Source organism: Daucus carota, chromosome 3 (assembly GCF_001625215.2).
Source record: "Daucus carota subsp. sativus chromosome 3, DH1 v3.0, whole genome shotgun sequence".
Taxonomy (NCBI): domain Eukaryota; kingdom Viridiplantae; phylum Streptophyta; class Magnoliopsida; order Apiales; family Apiaceae; genus Daucus; species Daucus carota.
This window is the reverse complement of record NC_030383.2, coordinates 46483272-46502991: the sequence shown is the minus strand read 5'-3', so window position 1 is coordinate 46502991 and position 19720 is coordinate 46483272. Positions and strand designations below refer to the sequence as shown.

The following is a 19720-nucleotide window of genomic DNA, read 5'->3' as shown; positions in this document are numbered from 1 at the left end:
TACTAAATTCTAGCGACGGTGTAAGGTGCGCCTTTCTCTTCTTTTCTCGTAATTTCTCAGTCACTGATTATTGTGTATACGATCTTCGTGCATGCTATATTGTTGTGGTTTCGTTGGCCTACTCTTGTTTATATAATATAACTGCTCTATACATTGTTGCTGTGATTTTCACTGTGACTCCCAACATTTTTCTTACCTTTTCTTGCTACTAAAATAGCTCGCGGACATCTTTCTACCTACAAGTTTCAACATACCTTTGCTTTCTTCTTTGAGGAGCTATTATTATTTTCTAGAATGTCAAGAAGGCAAGAACCCTTCTTGTATCTAAAGGAAAGTCCACAGAATACTCTGTTCTGTTTTGTAAGTAAAAAGCAATTCAAGTTTTGCAACCACACCGGCCATTGTAGGGCGCTTACTTTGCTGATAATGCAAGCACTGATCTTCAATATCTACAAACACCTTTAGACAGTCTTTCGAGATTTGTCCTCTAGGAGTAGATTTAATGATCTGATCTATCGTTCCTTGTAAAATGCCTCGATGAGCATATCTAGCTAGAGGTTGTTGCCTTGTTGGTCGTCATGAATTTTCATATCCATACCACGCCTTCCAGACAGCACTTCGGATATTACGACGACTCCAAATATACATCAGATTTTGTAGTCCGTCTATGCGTGAAGAAATACTCTGGATCCGTATGTTCCAGTGTTCACATGACTGATTACTCCCTCCCAACTTGTCATCACTGGTCTGGAAACAACTTCTTGTCCTTATGGAATGCTCGCTAGTCTTGTAAACCAATTTCAAAGTAGCTCTCATTACTGATGATGCATGGTAATAATATACTTAAAGCGTATCCATAATAATTCTGTTGGGTTTAGAATATAGAATGCGCAAGTTCAACAGTATCCATGTAGTTGAAGCGCGAATTGAATACATATCTACAACCAATAATAATAGCCTGATTCAAAACTAAATTTGCTGAATTTACTTGTTCAAATACACTGATTGAAACAATACTTTCAGTTCATTGTGACAAGCATATACTAATTGTAACTACACAACTACATTCAATAGTATCTAAATCTGAAAGGCTAATGATCTTTCATGTAAGCGCATCGTCTGTTCCAGGATACTATAAGTCTATAATTACATACCAGTTTACTCTTGTTGTTCAAACTCTTTAACTGACCAATACTCATACTCTCGGTGTCCTTGACTGCTCTATCAGGAGCTTCAACAAAATTCTTCTCCGAATTTGTTCAGTTTGTGTGAACAAATTCTCAGTCAAGCCCTGAGACATGGTTAATTATCCAATATGCTTATCTAGCAAATTCCATACTGTCAAAATCGAAATTTGGAATGCTCATCTGCGTATTATCATGATTTGAGCTCCAACTGTTCATCCTATCATCATCGTCCTCATTCTCGTCATCATTCAGGCTCCCCGTGCTCGTCTCAATATGATCATTGCCGTCCACATCCAACCTCCAACTGTAATTCGTTTGCAATTGAATCTGAAGTGTACACTCAAGCTGGTTGACCTCATCATCAAAAAAATTCCAAGTGTGATTCATCTGAAACTCAAGTGCAGACTCTAGCCTCTTCATCACATCCTCCATTGATGGACGATCATCTTTATTTTGCATCAAACAATGCAAAGCAATATCTAATATTTCAACGAAACATTCTGATGCTACTTTCCCCGCAAGATATGGGTACATGAAAAATATCAGAGTTTTTTTTCTGATGTTGTTTTTTATCCAAGCAGACAAACTCACCTCAGCATTATTAAGACGAGCTAAATTCATTATAATTTCTCTCCAATCAAACAGTATATTCAAGAGAACAATACCCAGTGAGTAAACATCTGATTTTGGAGTCAATCGTTCCTCCGCCTTTTGCTCTGGAGACAAGTACGCCCATGTTTCCCAGAAATCGAAAGGTGGGATCAATTCCTGAGAGCGCAAGTAATTATCAGTATTAATAACCGATGATCCAAGTCGCCACAAACCATATCCACATATATTAGGTATCCAGTTCTCATCTAAGAGGATCTTGTTTGGCTTCAGTGTGCCGTGAATTATTATGTGATTAGCTATGCCCTTGTGGAGGTAGTTCAAACCCTTGGCAACCCCAATACATATCTGGAGCCTCAAGTTCCATGTCAGAGGAGTACTATTGTTGTTGTTGTGAAGATGATAATCTAATGAGTTATTGGCCATGTACTTGGATACCAGATAGAGCCTATATACATCATCACAATCGCAACAAAATCCGATCAATGGTAGCACATGAAGATAATTGATCTTAGAGCGTAAAATCTCATTGTGGAAAGATAGATACCCTCTTCTTTGTCTGGTTAGTATCAACTGTTTTATGACGACCTCTCCACTGTCAAGATGACCTTTAAAGACCATACCTTGACGGCCGTGAGTTAGAACCAGGCCTGCATGGAAAGAGTTCGTGGCAGCTTGAATCTTTAGAAATGAAAACTGGGGGATTTGGGTTTCGGCTGACAAAGAGCGGGTTAAGGATGAAGAAGAATCAACAGATATTGTGCTCCCATTTATAATTGGCTCCAGGTTGGGTGGCCTTAAACGACTGCCATGATCTGTATTCTGTCTTGCTAAATTTTTCTTACCTCTTCCCACTACAAATATAGCCTTAAACATATTTCGAGCAACAAGTTTTAACATACCTTTGTCTTTCTTCTTTAAAAGGGGCAGATTTCTATGATTCTCGACAATCCCACCAGTATCATCCTCTTGGTTGGAAAGAACTAGACCTGTATCATCCTCAAGATTGTCAAGAACCCCAACAATATTGTTATTGTCTTGATTGTCACCAACCCTTCTGGTAGCTGCAAGAAATATGTAGTCCACAGAAGAGACTGTTCTCTTTTGTAACTCCATAGCAAGCTCAAGCTTTGCGACGACATCAGCCATTGTAGGCCGCTTACGTTGCTGATAATTCAAGCACTGATCGCCAATATCTAAAAACACCTTTAGACAGTCTTTTGAGATTTGTCCTCTAATAGTCGAATCAATCATCTGATATGTGGTTCCTTCCTGAATGCATCGATGAGCATATCGTGCTAGAGATTGCTGGTCCTCGTCAATTTTCATATCCAAAGCACACCTTCCACACAACACTTCAAATAAAACAACTCCAAATGAATATACATCAGATTTCCTCGTCAGTCTATGCGTCAAGAAATACTCTGGATCCATATATCCTGGCGTGCCTTTGACGTGTGTGCTCACGTGAGAAGATGATTGATTCGCAGGGCCAACTTTGGACAAACCAAAGTCAGAAACTTTTGCCTCCCAATACTCATCCAAAAGGATGTTTGAGCTCTTCACATCGCGGTCAGAGACGGAGGGACATGGGGGCCTCTGGGTGCCCATGCCCCCATAGGTTTCAGAAAAGTGTGTATGTTTTTATATGAGATCCACATATTTGACAATATTAATCTACAAAATATTACTCCTTGTGCCCCCTGGAATGTTAAAAATTGCCCTTAGAATGTTAAAAATTAAAAAGTGCCCCCTTGAGCATTGTGTTCTGCCTCCGCCACTGATCGCGGTGCATCACTCTTTGCTGCAGACCTGTCCCGGTGATAAGTCCATTTATCGTCGATGTGTCCGTTGTCATTGCTTTGGGTGGTTTGAGATAGACCCGGGACCTGCAAAACAACGCCGCACGGGGGTGTGTCCCGTGAAGCGCCTCCGGCGTGATAATCAGTGATCGGAACATAAGAGCATAAGTAGAGAATGAGAGAGATATGTGATTTTGTATGCTTTGAAGAGTGAATATTTGTGATAGCCCAGAGAGAGAATATTTAGAGATGAATATTTTGTGTGTTGTGAGCATGCTTGATACTAGTGAGGCCCCCCTTTTTACCTGTGAGAATGCATGTATTTATAGTACATCCATATGAGCACTATTGAGCAAGGAGTACAATTACTATAGTTAAAGTCATGGCCTTACCTGCAGTGCACATCCATGCTTCCTGTCAAGCTACAGTTGAGTCAATTAAAAGTACAATAGTTAAAGTTTTGTTGTCCTTGTGGCATGGGTGTATCACATGGGTGTGCCGTGTGGTGTTAGTCTTTGCATTTATTGCTCCCTAGCTTTGTATATAATACTATAGATATTATTAAATGATAATTATGCATGGTACCATCATTGCCCCCCTACTCCTTCCATTTGCTTTAGCGGATGGGAGGAGTAAGTAAAAAAGAAAATCGAGCTGGGACAAGTTTGAAGAAAAATAAGTTGTTTGGGTGCTTTTCATGTGTTGGGTGCGAGCAACACGGAAAAAGAAAGTTTTGTGAAAAAATTGGTTCTTGGTTGCCCCCCAGTGTTGGTTGCGGACAACACTCGGGAAAGAGAAAAATTTTGTGAAAAAATTGGTTCTTGGTTGCCCCCCAGTGTTGGTTGCGGACAACACTCGGGAAAGAGAAAAAATTTTGTGAAAAAATTGGTTCTTGGTTGCCCCCCAGTGTTGGTTGCGGACAACACTCGGGAAAGAGAAAAATTTTGTGAAAAAATTGGTTCTTGGTTGCCCCCCAGTGTTGGTTGCGGACAACACTCGGGAAAGAGAAAAAATTTTGTGAAAAAATTGGTTCTTGGTTGCCCCCCAGTGTTGGTTGCGGACAACACTCGGGAAAGAGAAAAATTTTGTGAAAAAATTGGTTCTTGGTTGCCCCCCAGTGTTGGTTGCGGACAACACTCGGGAAAGAGAAAAATTTTTGTGAAAAAATTGGTTCTTGGTTGCCCCCCAGTGTTGGTTGTGGACAACACTCGGGAAAGAGAAAAATTTTGTGAAAAAATTGGTTCTTGGTTGCCCCCAAGTGTTGGTTGCGGACAACACTCGGGAAAGAGAAAAATTTTGTGAAAAAATTGGTTCTTGGTTGCCCCCCAGTGTTGGTTGCGGACAACACTCGGGAAAGAGAAAAATTTTGTGAAAAAATTGGTGCTTGGTTGCCCCCCAGTGTTATATGAATTTTGTGTAAATATGTGAAAGATTAGTTCTCGGATGTACAAGACTAAAAAATATGATATAGGAGAAAGTGACGCATGGAGCCAAAAATGAACTTAAGTGAAAGGATGACAAATATTTCAGCACAAACAAGAATGCATAGACAATTAATATGTGTTGGCCTAAGCTAGAGAGATAAGCTTGTTTGCTACATAATCAATGCATGCGGTGGTTTGATAATGGTGTCTTAGACTTGGTGGGTCGCAAGAACGAGATCGCGGGTACGGTTTTTGTGAGTGAGGTAGCGGATTGTATAAGAACATATGCAATACACATAAAGGTGATGGGCCTCAAAGCTAATTAATAAAGGTTAAAAGTTAATAAAAGTGACACGCCCCGTAGTGATTAAAAATATGTTGCCTAAACACACATATAGGTATGCATTGAGTGGCGGCCAACTATCTTGCTATTCTGAATGGCCGGGATGAAGTTGGTGTTATTGTAACAAAAAAAAAAAAAAAATGTATAAGCTTCTTTTTGACGATCTGCTACCCATAATTTTGTACGCAAAAAGAGATGGACGCAACAACTGATACGAGGTGGTGGCACGCATTGATGGCGGTACAGAGGTAGAACATGGGTAGCGGACACATATTTATTCTGTTGAACGCATATAATATACAATAAAAGCATATAATATATACTAATACCGGTTGTGAGTTAGCGGGCTGTATTATGGTTATCTATGCGGGATAGTAAAAAAGGTCACGGCGGACGGGCCATTTAGCCCAAGACACTAGTGGTTGATGGAAATAAGAGAAAAGCTTCCAAAATGTCGCAGAATCAAAGTATAAGTGTAGTAACTTAGTCAAATATATCAGTGAGAGTTTGAAGGTAACATATATAAATCATATGATCATTTTAGCCTGCCAGATTGTTTGAATATTTAGGCTACCTGTTTGTAAGAGATATAGCAAAAAGGTTGCGGGAAAAAGAGAAATATCCAGTGTTATAGAATTATGCTGAGAGTAGGAAGTTGGTGACCATTTTGTGCTTGTGTGGTAGGTTGCGGAGGTCGCGGACTGTTAGAATGAGGTGGCATGTTGTTTTTAGATATGTGAAAATAATATTACAGGGCATGAGTAAAGACGACAAGACGCGACAACCGAGGTGCTGGGTTTGTCCCTACTTTGTCCAAGATGAGTTGAACAACAAATATAGATATCTACACCATTGTCTTGCTTACTAGCGGACACATGATGATACAGTGTGGCATGCTGGTGTGTGGTAGCAGTAGCAGATTGTGTATATATGTATGTAATATATAGCTTAGTGTGCGACACCAAAGGCTGGCGGACGGGGACAGGTGTGATAGGATTCAAATCTTATTACAAGCTATTGACTCATCTTTTGTATGTTATGGGTGGTGCATTTGATTTGTGCCGTGATGAAGAAAAATGGTGAGATGGAGAATAATAACATATATTTTAACCGATGCAACAATTACACGAGATAGCGGGAGGCGTTGATGGCGGTGCCAATGAAGGTGACGGATTTAAATCCAATTATGCACGTGAATGTTGAGTTTGCATATGTATTGATATACCCATATGTATATGTGTAAACTGCTACTCCGTGTAAAGTCTTTCAAAGATGCTAGATGATACTGTTGAAGTGAGCCAGCGGTCCCTTATATATAATGTTCATAAATAAAGGTACGTGGCGGGCCTAATAGGACTGATGTGACGGGCTTAAGTTTGAGGACGTGAGCGTAGCGGGATAGATTTGCAAGCGGCAATCCGTGATGCCGTGATGAGCTTGGTGGCGGTACAAGAGACATAACATGCATGTAGCCAGAGATTAAGTTACAAGATCAACGCCCGCACCCCGCCTTGGAGTGTTAATGGGTTTAAAGAAAAAGGAAAGAAGATGTGTAAAGCCTGAAAAATAATTATTCATGTTGCTCACCCGGATCAAGCTTTGCGATATATAAAAGAAAAAATATGTATAAATCTTGTATCCTCTGGATGCTGTGATGGATGAATTTTGGGTGTACTAATATTGTCTGTAAGAGTGTAATTTCTATTCTGGTTAACAATAATATTAATGAAACACGTAGCATAGCTAGAAAAATTAAAAAATAATGATGTGCAAATTTTAAGAAAATGTGCATTTGAAATTTTGCTTCATGCCCCAGGACAGATTTTTTTTAAACTAAATGCGTAAATTGCAATGTGCAAGTGTTTGTAGCATGAAATATATTTAAAGGTGAACTCTTGGCCAACAAGCACCGTTATGAGTTATGACAGCGGGCAGAAATTTGTATTTTGCTTTAGCAAGCTTTTCACAAGAGTGTAAGCAGGAATAAATTTCTAATGCATGTTATGTGGTACTGTGTAGGATTTCTAAGTTGCAGCTTTTCTTTCTTTTGACAAATAAATCAAGTGATAAGATATTTTTGTAATATGTGTTGCACTAACTAATATAAGAGAGATCAAGTGATTGATGAAAAAGAACTGAATAAATAAAATTGAAAGCTTGTATCTCGAAAATATCTGATTATAAAAATCAAAATATAGAGATTATTTGCATGTGTCAAAAGTAAGAAACATATTAAGAATATATATATTTTGTTGCCCGCGTCAAAATATTGCTAAGTGGAAAATAGATATAAATGCATGGGCTGCAGGTTGACAATAGTGTGTGGTCAGGTGGTGTTCAATATTGGGTAGATCTGGGGAAACTGGGGAGAAACCAGTAAGGTAGCGGACTCCTTAAAGTGGAGTTGCGGACAACAATACCATGTAGTTGAGTGATACTAGCTGCCGGCAAAGTTAATAGCAACAGTAGCAAAGTGTGAAGCGATCATATATGTGAGTTACATAAATGAATATATGCACCATGCTCTGATATTTGAAACATCAAAGATAGAGGTAATTATGATGAAATAAAATATGCAAACATATCCGGACAATTGTGAATATAAATAGTGGCAGTACACATGAAAAAAGAACCTGTAGTCGTCGTTGCATCCTTTGAGCGAGATAAGCATGTCCAGGCATCATGCTTTTTATTTAATAAAATTAATTTGTTGAGATGATCCATAAGGTTGATATTTGTGGCCGTATTGGACAAGGCCGCCTCCCATTGCCGGATTTTCTGTATATTGGTATTTTAAGTGTAACTTGCTAGTATTGGGTGCAGAAGGTCCGGACCTGCAGTAAAGGTGGACCAAAATTTGTAATGATAGATGTATGTTGCTTTGTTGCTTGCTTTTGTGACATGTGCATGATGCTTTGTTGCTTGCTTTTGTGAGATAGATGTATGATGTTTTTTGCTTGTTTTGTGCTATGTGCACGATGCTTTGTTGCTTGCTTTTGTGAGATAGATGCATGATGCTTTTGTGCTTGCTTTTGTGATATGTGCATGATGCTTTTGTGCTTGCTTTTGTGATATGTGCATGAGGCTTTTGTGCTTGCTTTTGTGATATGTGCATGATGCTTTTGTGCTTGCTTTTGTGAGATGATGTTGCTTTGTTGCTTGGTCGTGGGACATAGTTGTGTGTTGCTTTGTTGCTTGGTCGCGGGACCTAGTTGTGTGTGGCCATGTTGCTTGGTTGCGGGACCTAGTTGTATGTGGCCATGTTGCTTGACTTCGGAGACATGTATATGTTGCTTTTTTGTCCGCTTTGAGAGATATTAGCATATTGTTTATTTGCTTGGTTTGGTTTGGTGATCCCCTTGGGGAGTTGCATGTTGCTCCACGTATAAAAGTGGTGTGATGTTTTGTTTGAAAAAATGACATGGTGCTCCCCCGAAAAAATAGCATAGGGCCCAACTAGTGAAAATAAAATAGCTTGATGCTCCGCTTCCTCTCGGAGTAGATTGTAATATTTTATTTTGTTTTTTGATGACCCTCTTTCACTGATTTATGTGTTAGCTTCCTTTGCATAAATAATGGCGCAGGTGCTGAAGGCTTTTCGTAATGAAAAAAGGCCCCTTCCTGGCGCGCCAAATGATAAGTCCATTTATCGTCGATGTGTCCGTTGTCATTGCTTTGGGTGGTTTGAGATAGACCCGGGACCTGCAAAACAACGCCGCACGGGGGTGTGTCCCGTGAAGCGCCTCCGGCGTGATAATCAGTGATCGGAACATAAGAGCATAAGTAGAGAATGAGAGAGATATGTGATTTTGTATGCTTTGAAGAGTGAATATTTGTGATAGCCCAGAGAGAGAATATTTAGAGATGAATATTTTGTGTGTTGTGAGCATGCTTGATACTAGTGAGGCCCCCCTTTTTACCTGTGAGAATGCATGTATTTATAGTACATCCATATGAGCACTATTGAGCAAGGAGTACAATTACTATAGTTAAAGTCATGGCCTTACCTGCAGTGCACATCCATGCTTCCTGTCAAGCTACAGTTGAGTCAATTAAAAGTACAATAGTTAAAGTTTTGTTGTCCTTGTGGCATGGGTGTATCACATGGGTGTGCCGTGTGGTGTTAGTCTTTGCATTTATTGCTCCCTAGCTTTGTATATAATACTATAGATATTATTAAATGATAATTATGCATGGTACCATCACCCGGTGTGAAGGTAATCCAATCCACGTGCTGCACCAATGCATATCTTCAAGCGTCGTTCCCAGGACAGGGGCTGAGAGACAACATGGCCATTTCTGCTATTTTTATACAAGTGTTCAGAGAGTGTACCATGAGGCATGTACTCATAAACAAGTATCATCTCCTGCTCCTCACTACAATAACCAATCAGGGACACGAGATGGCAATGTCGAAAATTAGAAAGCATCTCAATCTCCGTCCAGAACTCCTTGGCCCCTTGTCTGGACTTAGAATTCAAGCGCTTCACTGCGACTGTGCTCATGGCCACATCGTCGAGTAAGCCTTTGTACACCCTGCCGAATCCACCTCTTCCTAGGAATAAATCATCATCAAAGTTGCGAGTAGCCAATCGAATCTCTTGAATAGAAAACAGACGCCACTGCTTTTCAGAGGATGACGGTAAGTGTATATCACCCTCGCAGTAGTGTGCTTCACGATATTGTTTAAGCTTATACATAATGATATTAAGGACTGTGATCACAACAATTACATAAGTTGCAAGCATCTTGATCTGGCCAAAACTTCCAACTGCTTTTGGAAGCTGTGGAATCGGAGATGTATATTCAGAGTGATCACGTCTTTGGATATCAACTGGAGTTTTGGTCAAGGTCTTCTATCCTAATTTTCCAATTATAATTAATGACTTTGGGTCAAGTCTTCACTCCCTCCCAACTTGTCATCACTGCTCTGGAAACAACTTGTTGTCTTTCTGAAATGCTCGCAAAGCAGAGTCCTTAGGTGTTCTCCAAATATATAATAAAATATTCATTTTTTAAGGGATTACTACATTTTATTGAATGGAACTCCAACAATATTCTCTATTTCTATTCCCTATTATTATTATAATATTATATTCAACTTGTAAGTAGAATAGAGAAAAGAGGGAAAGAAGGGGAAAGGAAAGAAATGAATATTTTATTGTTTAAAATAGTATGAGGATTGGTTCCACAATCCTTAAAAATGAGAAATAAAGTGGGCATCCTAACTTTTTAAGGGATGCCTAGGACTCTGGAGTTGTGTTTTATGTCATGTTCCTTATATTAATAGCTTAGGACACCATACAAGGAAGCTGCTGTAGATACTCTAAACCAACTTCTCACTAGCCGTCAACACTGGTGATGCATTTAACGCTTAATTATGCTAATTCTTATTTGTCCAACTCCTTGCATTTATTTTAATAAAGAAATATACAATATTGATGAGTACATATATAAGATACGAAATTTAGGATAATTTTCCGATGAAATCGGATAATCCGTGTAACACTAGGATGACAATCGGGGCAGATCGGGTCGGGTTTCATGAAATCCATATCCAATCCATTATATTTCGGATCGGATTGGGTTCGAGTTTGGATATTAAAAATGTAAATCCAAATCCAATCCGTCGGGTTTTTTCGGGTTTCAACCTGATATCTTTAAAAAAATTAAAATTAAAAAAAATTTTATAAACTTGTCTAAACTATGATAATTAAGTTTTTTTTTTCAAAATTAGGATTATTGGATGGGATTGTATTTGTTTAATTTAGAAAAATATAAACTTAAATCATATTATTTTCATTATTACCAATCATTCAATTGGGTTAACGTATCAAGTTGGTCACTGAAGTGGGTTTAATGTATCAAGTTGGTCACTGAATTGAAAACAGTATCAAGATGGTCACTGAAGTCACCGTAAATATCAAATAAGTACCTCGAAATATGAGTTTAAACATTAAAATATGATTTATGGAGTTTTACACATTATTTTTAAATGTTATCACAACCAACTAAAAGATTATAAATTCTAGTATTTATGAAAATATATTTAGATTTTATCAAGTTTATTTAATATAAAAATAAACTTGATAAAATCTAAATATATTTTCATAAATACTAGAATTCATAATCTTTTAGTTGGTTGTGGTAACATTCAAGAATAATGTGTAAAACTCTATAAATAATGTTTTTACTCCTTGAACTCATATTTCGAGGTACTTGTTTGATATTTATGATGACTTTAGTGACCATCTTGATACCGTTTTCAGTTAAGTGACCAACTTGATACATTAAGCCCACTTCGGTGACCAAATAAATAATTAACCCTCATTCAATTTATCAATTATAATAAATATATATAATATATGCTTATACTTGAACTATGAGATAGAAGACATTGGATCAAAAAAATTTAAATTAATTTTATTTAATAACATCTTCTCATGTCATTTAATAATATATTTTATACAATATATTATTGATGAAGTATTTGTATTGAATAGAATACCTTATTCTTTTAACTTAATCTATTGATATTGAGATTATATATTACATTCATTAAAAAAATTAAATAACATATGTTATATATATATATATATTATAAATAATTTAATATGAATATACTATATGGTGTATAAATAATTAATACATATATATTCGGGGCTTTTTTCAGATTTCGGGTTCGGATCGGGTTTGGATCGGATTTCGGGTTTCGGATCGGTAAAGGTCATGTCCAAATCCAAATAAATTCGGGTACAAAAATAAAATTCATATCCAAATCCAAATCCAAAATATCGGATTCGGTATATCCAGAAAATCGGATTTCGGATCGGGTATCCGTCAAATCAGATTATTTTGCCATCCTAAAAAAATCTCTCAACCTTTTTCCAATTGTTCTTGGAATTTTCGTCAATTTTTATCGACGAAAAGCCTCATCAATTATTTTCTTGTTTTATTCTTATTTTTTCATTAATACTTTTTCTAAGAATTTATATCTTTTTTTGTCACAAGAATTTCTATCTTTCTAGATTGATTAATTGATAAAAATTTTGAGGCGAGTTTTGTTTCCAATTTATTTAGGATTTTGTTTATCTCTCTTTGTAGAAGTTTGGTGTGTTTTTTATCTGTTTTGGTGTGATTCAATGTTCAAGATGTTAAATCTGCCACTTTTTCAAGAGTTTGATTCGGTGATAATGATTTATACGAGATTGCGATCATACACGATATGATCCGTTTTATATTTGTTCGACTCAATTGTTTTCTAGATGTCACAAGAATTTTCATCATTGAATTAATTATTTCTTTTCAAAAAGGGTTTCCACCTCTAATTCTATCTAAAATTTATAAGTTTATTTGCTATATTGAGTTAATGAAGAGCAGATTATTTTCCATAATGGTCACAAAATAAATTATTTATGAGAAATATTTACGTACTTTTTGAAATTAAGTATTTGTTTGTATAATTTAATAATATTAAACATATATTAAAAGTTTAATTCTAAAATATTACATATAAATGTAATATAACTAAATATATTAAAATTTCAAAATATGTCCTTATTTTATTGAAATAAAGAAAAAGAAACACTTCAATAATATACTCTATCTTAATTGTGACATGTATCCGGTATTATAAAATTTGAGAATCGAACTTAATCGATAAAGATACAGACAATTATTGATCAAAAATTAGTTAAATTGATTGGGAACTAATTGAATGATTAATTAAATAATCAAAAATTTAACTGACTACAGAAAAGAAATTAATCAATGATTAATTGTCAAGATTTGTCACCTACCTTTAGAGTAATGTTGTGCTTTTCTTTAAGTCATTAAACTCCTTCTGTCCCTTTTTAGTTGTCACATTTCATTTTGTGCCCGTCAAATTGATCAAAAATTTGACTATAATTTATTAATATTTTATCAATTGATAAAATAGCAAAAATATATCACCGGAAATAACTTTTAATCTACTTCAAGATGTAATTTTCAGTTTTTTAAAATAATAAAAAAGTGGCTTATAATTTTTGTTAAAAAATTAGTGAATTTGACAAATAAAATAGAAATGTGATAATTAAAAAAAGACGGAGGGAGTATAATATATTTTTCAAAATAAGATTTTTCGTTTGTTGGCAAATAAGATAGCATATGAGTAGGTGATCCAAAATAAAAGCAAATAGCGGAAAATCGAAAGAGGTTTAGGTATTAGCAGCGGCGGAGGGCGACAAAATGAGCACAAAACGAGGTCCTCCTAAACACCAGAATAAATTCGCCTGGAAACCCAAAGCCGGCGTCAAGATCAACGAAACCGTCAGTTGACTCAGTTCTCATACTATATCATATACACCTCTCTCTCTCTCTCCCCCCCTCCCTTTCTCTCTCTGTATAGATGTAGCTCATACTTTTGTTTCAGGAAGTTGGAGGCAAGTTCAGGCCTCTCTCCGAGATTACCGGAGTATGCCCACGCTGTAAAGATCAAATTGAATGGAAGCGTAAATATGGCAAATACAAACCCCTCTCTGAACCCGCTAAATGGTACTACTAGTACTTAAAAATCTCTCTCTCTCTCTCTCTTTCATTATCTTTACAAAGGAGTGTAAAGAACTCGGTTTTATGTGATAATTTGCAGTCAAAAATGTTCGAAACGAGCTGTTCGTCAGGCTTATCATAATTTATGTACAGGTAAGTTTTTGCCCCCTGGATTTCTTTGTTATGCCCATGTTTTTATACCATTGAGGTTAATGGGTGGTTGATGATTGTATCTGTAGCTTGCGCAAAGGAGCATAATGTGTGCGCCAAATGTTCGCGTCAAGTTAATAGAATTGTTGGAAGGTGGTTATTATTTCACTAAACTATTTTTATGGTCCTTTCTTGTTTTGTTTAAATAGAATCTTTTGTTGGGAATTGCTTTGATTTGGATTTTTTTTTAGCAAAGTGCAAAGCTTTTTTTTACATACAAGTTTTTTTGGGTTACTTTTACAGAGACATTACAGAAGTGGAAGCTGAGCAGAAGATGCTTGAGGAGGTCGGTTTAGCAGTGTTACCATTTTTCTATATTGGCTAACCATTGTAATGTGACTTGTGAAATGGATATGGGAATTGATTAATTGATATTATGATGTAGGCTATAAATAATGCCAGAGAAAGGGAAAAGAGGACCCTGCTTCGCGCTGTAAGGCTTCAATATCGAATCTTTATTTTGTATTTGTGTGTTTAGAATGCTAACCTAGCCTCTTTTTTTTTTTTTTTTGCTTGTTAGATCTTTTAGATGAGCCTCCTTGACATAATCTGTACTAATCATCAATATGCTTCAAGTAGTTTCTAGGAGTTATTATTATTACTTGGTAAATGCTTATGGTCCTGATGAAAGGTATTTTATAGAGGATTTAAACTTGTGTATAGACCATGGCCTGCACTGTGAAACAGTTTTGTTGATCGATAAGAATCTGTTATTGTCTCAAGTCTGCTTGTGTCTTTAGCCATTCTCTTCCATAACCTCTTTTTCTTCTTTCTCATGCTATCTTCTCTTTTAACACCTAGACTCAAGAAATGCCCCCTGCCAAGTTTTGCTACCTGTCCCTTATCTAAGACACTGTTTGTTTTCCTGAATGTTTTAGTGTTAACAAATGCAGAAATCCCAGAAATTCTACTTTTCCTGGGTTTGTTTAAATAAAAATTTATCCAGAGAAGGAAATTCCTTTTTAAAATGACATGATTTCCTGGAAAATCATTTCTCCTTCTCAAAAGAGGAAAACATTTTCCAAATTGATCATTTTCACCAATTTTCATAATGTTTTCCACAAAATTCAAGTCATGGGAAACATTTTCCTAATAATTTCATTTCCCATGAATTTATATTCTGGAAAAATATTTTTTCGGAAAATATTTTCCAAATTCAAGTTAAGACTCCAGCACTGACTATCTCCCTTACAATTTTTATAATGTTTTTGACAAAAGTCAAGTGATGGAAAATATTTCCTAATGATTTCTAAGAAAATATATTCCCAAGAATTTATTTTGCGGAGAAATGTTTTCCAAAGTCAGGTGAAGACTCCAACAGTGATTCTCTCACTTAGAAGTTTACTCTGCTTGAAGCTTCTTTGCTTTGGCTTCGTTACACTTTAGCTCTTTGTCACCGGTGTAAGGGGCAGCGTGGGTGTATATGGTTGGAGTGGGATGGTGGGTAATAGTACTTGTAATTCACATGGTGAAACCTCAAAGCTAATTTCACTCGTCTTTTGAAACTTCATGTGTTTTACAGCCATCTTCTCACAGTAAAATCGCCTAATAAGCCTCCTCAATAAGATATACTGAAAGAGACATCGAATAATTTTAGATATATAAACCTTAAGTATAAGTCATCCTGTGGTGCAGATGATAGGTCAACATGAAGGTGACATGTATTGAGTGACGGGTTTAGAGTGAGCTAATAATGTTTAGTGATACATTACTTTTCACTAATGTGGTATCCATCCTTGAAATGCAACCAGCATTGGATGGTCAACAACTCTTTCTGCTGCCAGAGCTTGTATATATCTAAATTATAGCTCAGACATCTTGAATTTTCTGAAAGCTGGGGCAGTTGGTGCTCCATAATTCACTATATTCACGGAAAAAAAACAGATTTCTTATTTATGAAGTTAAGTTAGTTCCAATATGCAGTAGCTTATGGACTTAGGGGCCGTTTGGGTGAGCTTAAAATAAGTGCTTCTGGGTTAAAGTAAAAAAAATGAAGTAGAAGTTAGAAGTTAGTTAAGACTTATAAGTGATTAAGGTGTTTGGGAAAAAAGTAGACGTCATGAAACAAAAGTTAGGAATCCTAACTTTTTATAAGTGCTTCTCGACATTTTACACAAACGGTACGAATAAGTGTTTCTAACTTAAAACTCTAGAAGTGAGGCTTAAAAACCCACCCTTAGTTTGATCATTGAAAGTTGAGAGCTACTTGCTTTTGTTCTGGTCTGACTTAATTTTTTATATACTTTTACCTAATATTCCTAGTGAGCACTGCTTTTTTACTACTCCCTCCGTCCCTCTCATTTCTTTACAGTTTTTTTCACTGCTCGACACGCATTTAAGGCTCTTATAAAACACAGTTCCGTAATTTATTTTTGAGATTTTCTTTGTGTATAAAAATTCAAACATCAAAGTTTTATTCAAAAGAAAAAAAATTAAAAAAATAAGTTACGGAACTATGTTTTCTAGGAGCATTAGAATGCGTGCCAAACTCTTGTCCCCCAAGGTAAATTACCTAGGGGGACAGAGCGAGTATTATTCGGTCTGATGTTCATTTTTCTTGTGATACAACAGATGAACAAAGCAAAACTGGAGACGTCTGCAGCAAAAGCCCCAAGTACTGATGTTTCCAAGGTAGGGGACTTATTTACAGCAGCATCCCTCGATGAATATGCAGAAATTAGCAGAGATGATGAAGATAATGACAGTAATGATGAAGCCCAAATTCTCGACTGAGACAGTCAAAGGAGGCTCGAAGAGAGCTAAGCTGTAGCTGTATTTTTGTTTATTTTGCCCCCTATAACTAAATTCCCTTATTTGGCTTATATTTGAAGTTCATTTGTTTCATTATATAAACTCACTAAACACTAAAACCAACATTTATCTTATGCTCTATTTCCAACTTCTCTTGAGGGATGCATTTCCATTTTTAAGATTATGATGAATACTGACATCTGACCCTATTAGTTGCAGATACCCATTAACTGTGCATCGTGGTATGAAGGTACATATTTCTGTAACTTAGATTTTGTAAATTTAATATTTATCTTACCATGGCAACAATACCATTAGTAGATCTAGACTAATAAAACAACTTTGTTCAGTAAAATACAGCACTAAAAAATAGAACGCAAGTACTTAACTATTGAAGTCTCACTCGGTACCTCAGAAGTATTTTTCATGATTTTTCTCAGTTCACTGGAACTCTAAAATATCCAGTCATCCTTTAACCCTCTTTTCTTTGGTCTCAAAAGTTTGGACAGTTTCTGGAATTTAAATATTAGGTGCTCTGTTGCATAACCTTACTTTGAAAATGGATCCATGTAAATTGGAGTTTGATGGAAAGCTTCTTTTTTACCCGGTATTTTATACATCACATTTTTACCATTAAACATTTAGATTATTAATTTTAAAGAAATATTTTCTTCTAATTACATCATAATATATATTATTATAAACACATTATATACTTAACTCAAATATTAAGACATCTATCATTGAAAAAAAACATTTTTTTATTCTTAAATTTAGGTTTATTTTAATAACTAATTGATTCTTAGCGAACATAGAATTTAGAATTGTTTTTGAATATTCTTGAATTACATTGTTAGTTTTTCATGCATTATATGCCTTATTTTATATAATCAGATTTATCTATATTATATAAATATTATCTTTTTGGATTGCTTATTTTTTGTATGTTTTAATGATGGATATTCATGCATTATATGCCTTATTTTATATAATCAGGTATATCTATATATTATTGTTACTGATTGCATTAGGTTCTGTCATGTTCTTAGTTTTGTAGTATATGTTTCTGTCACCTTTTTCCATAGTTACGCACATTTTTTGTGTTTTAAAATCTTGGTCATCTTTCTATTTTGCGAACCGTTGATATACTGCCAAAACCATTGATATATTTGTATTTAATTATAATTTATATTAGTTTAAATGATTGATTTTGTATATTTTGGTGATGTTCGTGTTAGTTATTTTGGTGATAATCGACACTAATATCATGCCTCGTATAATATCCAATATTTTTATGGAAGGAAAAAAAAACTTTTGAAACTAAGCGCATCTCTAACCAAACTAAGGTTCCGTTTGACAATACTGTTGTACATAATAATAACAATTTTTTTTTATCATAAAATCATAAAACATGTGAAAAATTACTTGATAAATTTATAAATAGCTTTTTTCGAATCTAGCATTTTTTTTTAAGGAAACGAATATAGCAGTTTTTAGCTTAAACGTTGCTTTTTAAAAAAACCGGTCCCCATACTTTTGGAAAAAATGACATTTCAATTTTTGTGAGAAGTTGTCATAAATTTCAATATCAAAACTCATTTGTAAGGCTATAAGCCATATTTGTCAAAAAAAAAATATATATAAATATAAAAGAAAATTGCCCAATAGTTATATGAATTTTATAAAAGCACTTTTTATGTGCACTTTTTCTAACATCATGATGGTCCTGTTTGGTAATTACCGATTAGCTGTTAGCGGATCGAATTAGATGATTTGACTGACTGATTGAAATAGATGATTTGATTAGTGGATTGAATTAGCGGTTTCTTATAAAACTGTCTGGTAAATAGCTGTTTCAGTAATTTTTTATGACACATATCCAAAATTCTAACTAAAAAAACTCCTCAAACTAGCTTTTTGAGCCCAAACCGCTATTTCAATCCGCTAACTATCAAACACTATTATGAGAGGATTGAAATGATCAAACTTCCAAATCTCCACAAACCTCTAATTTTTCCCCAAACCGCTAACTTCCAAACACGGTCAATAATTTTAACAACACTCCAAAACATCCCAAACAGGCCCCAATCATCTCTGACTCGACATTCCGCAACCCATACTGTGGCTCGTTTTTCTTGTGAGATAATATAGCTCATCCATTTATGTTGGAGTCGATGTGAATTTTGAGTAATGGAAGGTGCAATATTTTTCAACAAAAAATATTAATAAAACCCCTTAACTAAAATAATACGTATGCTACGACATATAAAAAAATATGCAAAAGATTACACACTCTAATGGAACATTTACATTAAATAAAATGTTATCTAATGTCATCATATTGAGTATTGACTAGCTGTGTTAAATTTGTAAGGACCTGTTGAGTCCACGCCTTAAATAATCATAACACTGTCTTTAAATTTAAAATATAACTATGATATAACATCTTAAAATTTCCGTAAATTCTACCTAATGAGTATTTTGTTTCACTTTAAATAATATTTTAAAAAAAATCATTGGTGATAGCAGAGAAGTTTCTTAAAGTAAAAATTCATGTGTTATGCCACAACAAAAATAAGAGAAAATTATATTTGATGAACTTCTATATTTTTTTTTAAAACATTGCGCACGCACATATATACAATTGCTCAAATAAAAATCAAATTAGTATACAAATTACAAACATAATCTAGCCTCTCCGATAAATCTAATTTAATGGTTTTCCATGAATCACCAAACAATTGAAGTACACCCTTCCACATATGATCTTCGATGATCCCATCCATTTCTAATTCAATTTTTCCTGCCAATCGATATATATTTTTTTGAAATCTAACCTGATTGTATTTTTTAATACCCCCAACG

General features: G+C 35.2%; 2 protein-coding genes across 2 annotated transcripts; one reads left to right on the top strand and one right to left on the bottom strand.

Moving 5' to 3' along the window:
* Positions 1 to 917: 917 nt before the first annotated feature.
* Positions 918 to 10288, bottom strand: LOC108211903 (uncharacterized). The gene is made up of 4 exons (XM_064090083.1): positions 10271 to 10288; positions 9572 to 10221; positions 8475 to 8496; positions 918 to 3368 (listed from the first exon to the last, which is right to left on the bottom strand). Exons 1-4 carry the CDS (start codon positions 10286 to 10288, stop codon positions 1320 to 1322), a joined length of 2739 nt encoding a protein of 912 aa, XP_063946153.1. The 3' UTR covers positions 918 to 1319.
* Positions 10289 to 13493: 3205 nt separating this feature from the next.
* Positions 13494 to 17013, top strand: LOC108211224 (uncharacterized). Its single transcript, XM_017382763.2, has 7 exons — positions 13494 to 13675; positions 13779 to 13900; positions 13995 to 14047; positions 14134 to 14197; positions 14348 to 14390; positions 14490 to 14537; positions 16676 to 17013. The coding sequence occupies exons 1-7, from the start codon at positions 13595 to 13597 to the stop codon at positions 16835 to 16837; spliced, it is 573 nt and encodes a 190-aa protein (XP_017238252.1). The 5' UTR covers positions 13494 to 13594; the 3' UTR covers positions 16838 to 17013.
* Positions 17014 to 19720: the final 2707 nt, after the last annotated feature.

Excerpts from the sequence above, each read along its gene's own strand:
- LOC108211903 (XM_064090083.1), bottom strand. Across the intron at positions 8,497-9,571 it reads TTGGATTACCTTCACACCGG|CAAGCACAAAAGCATCATGC; the intron begins GTGATGGTACCA and ends ATCTCACAAAAG. Across the intron at positions 3,369-8,474 it reads AGCACAAAAGCATCATGCAC|CGCGATGTGAAGAGCTCAAA; the intron begins ATATCACAAAAG and ends TCCGTCTCTGAC.
- LOC108211224 (XM_017382763.2), top strand. The coding sequence starts at position 13,595 with ATGAGCACAAAACGAGGTCCTCCTAAACACCAGAATAAATTCGCCTGG. Across the intron at positions 14,048-14,133 it reads TTATCATAATTTATGTACAG|CTTGCGCAAAGGAGCATAAT; the intron begins GTAAGTTTTTGC and ends TTGTATCTGTAG. Across the intron at positions 14,198-14,347 it reads GTTAATAGAATTGTTGGAAG|AGACATTACAGAAGTGGAAG; the intron begins GTGGTTATTATT and ends TTACTTTTACAG.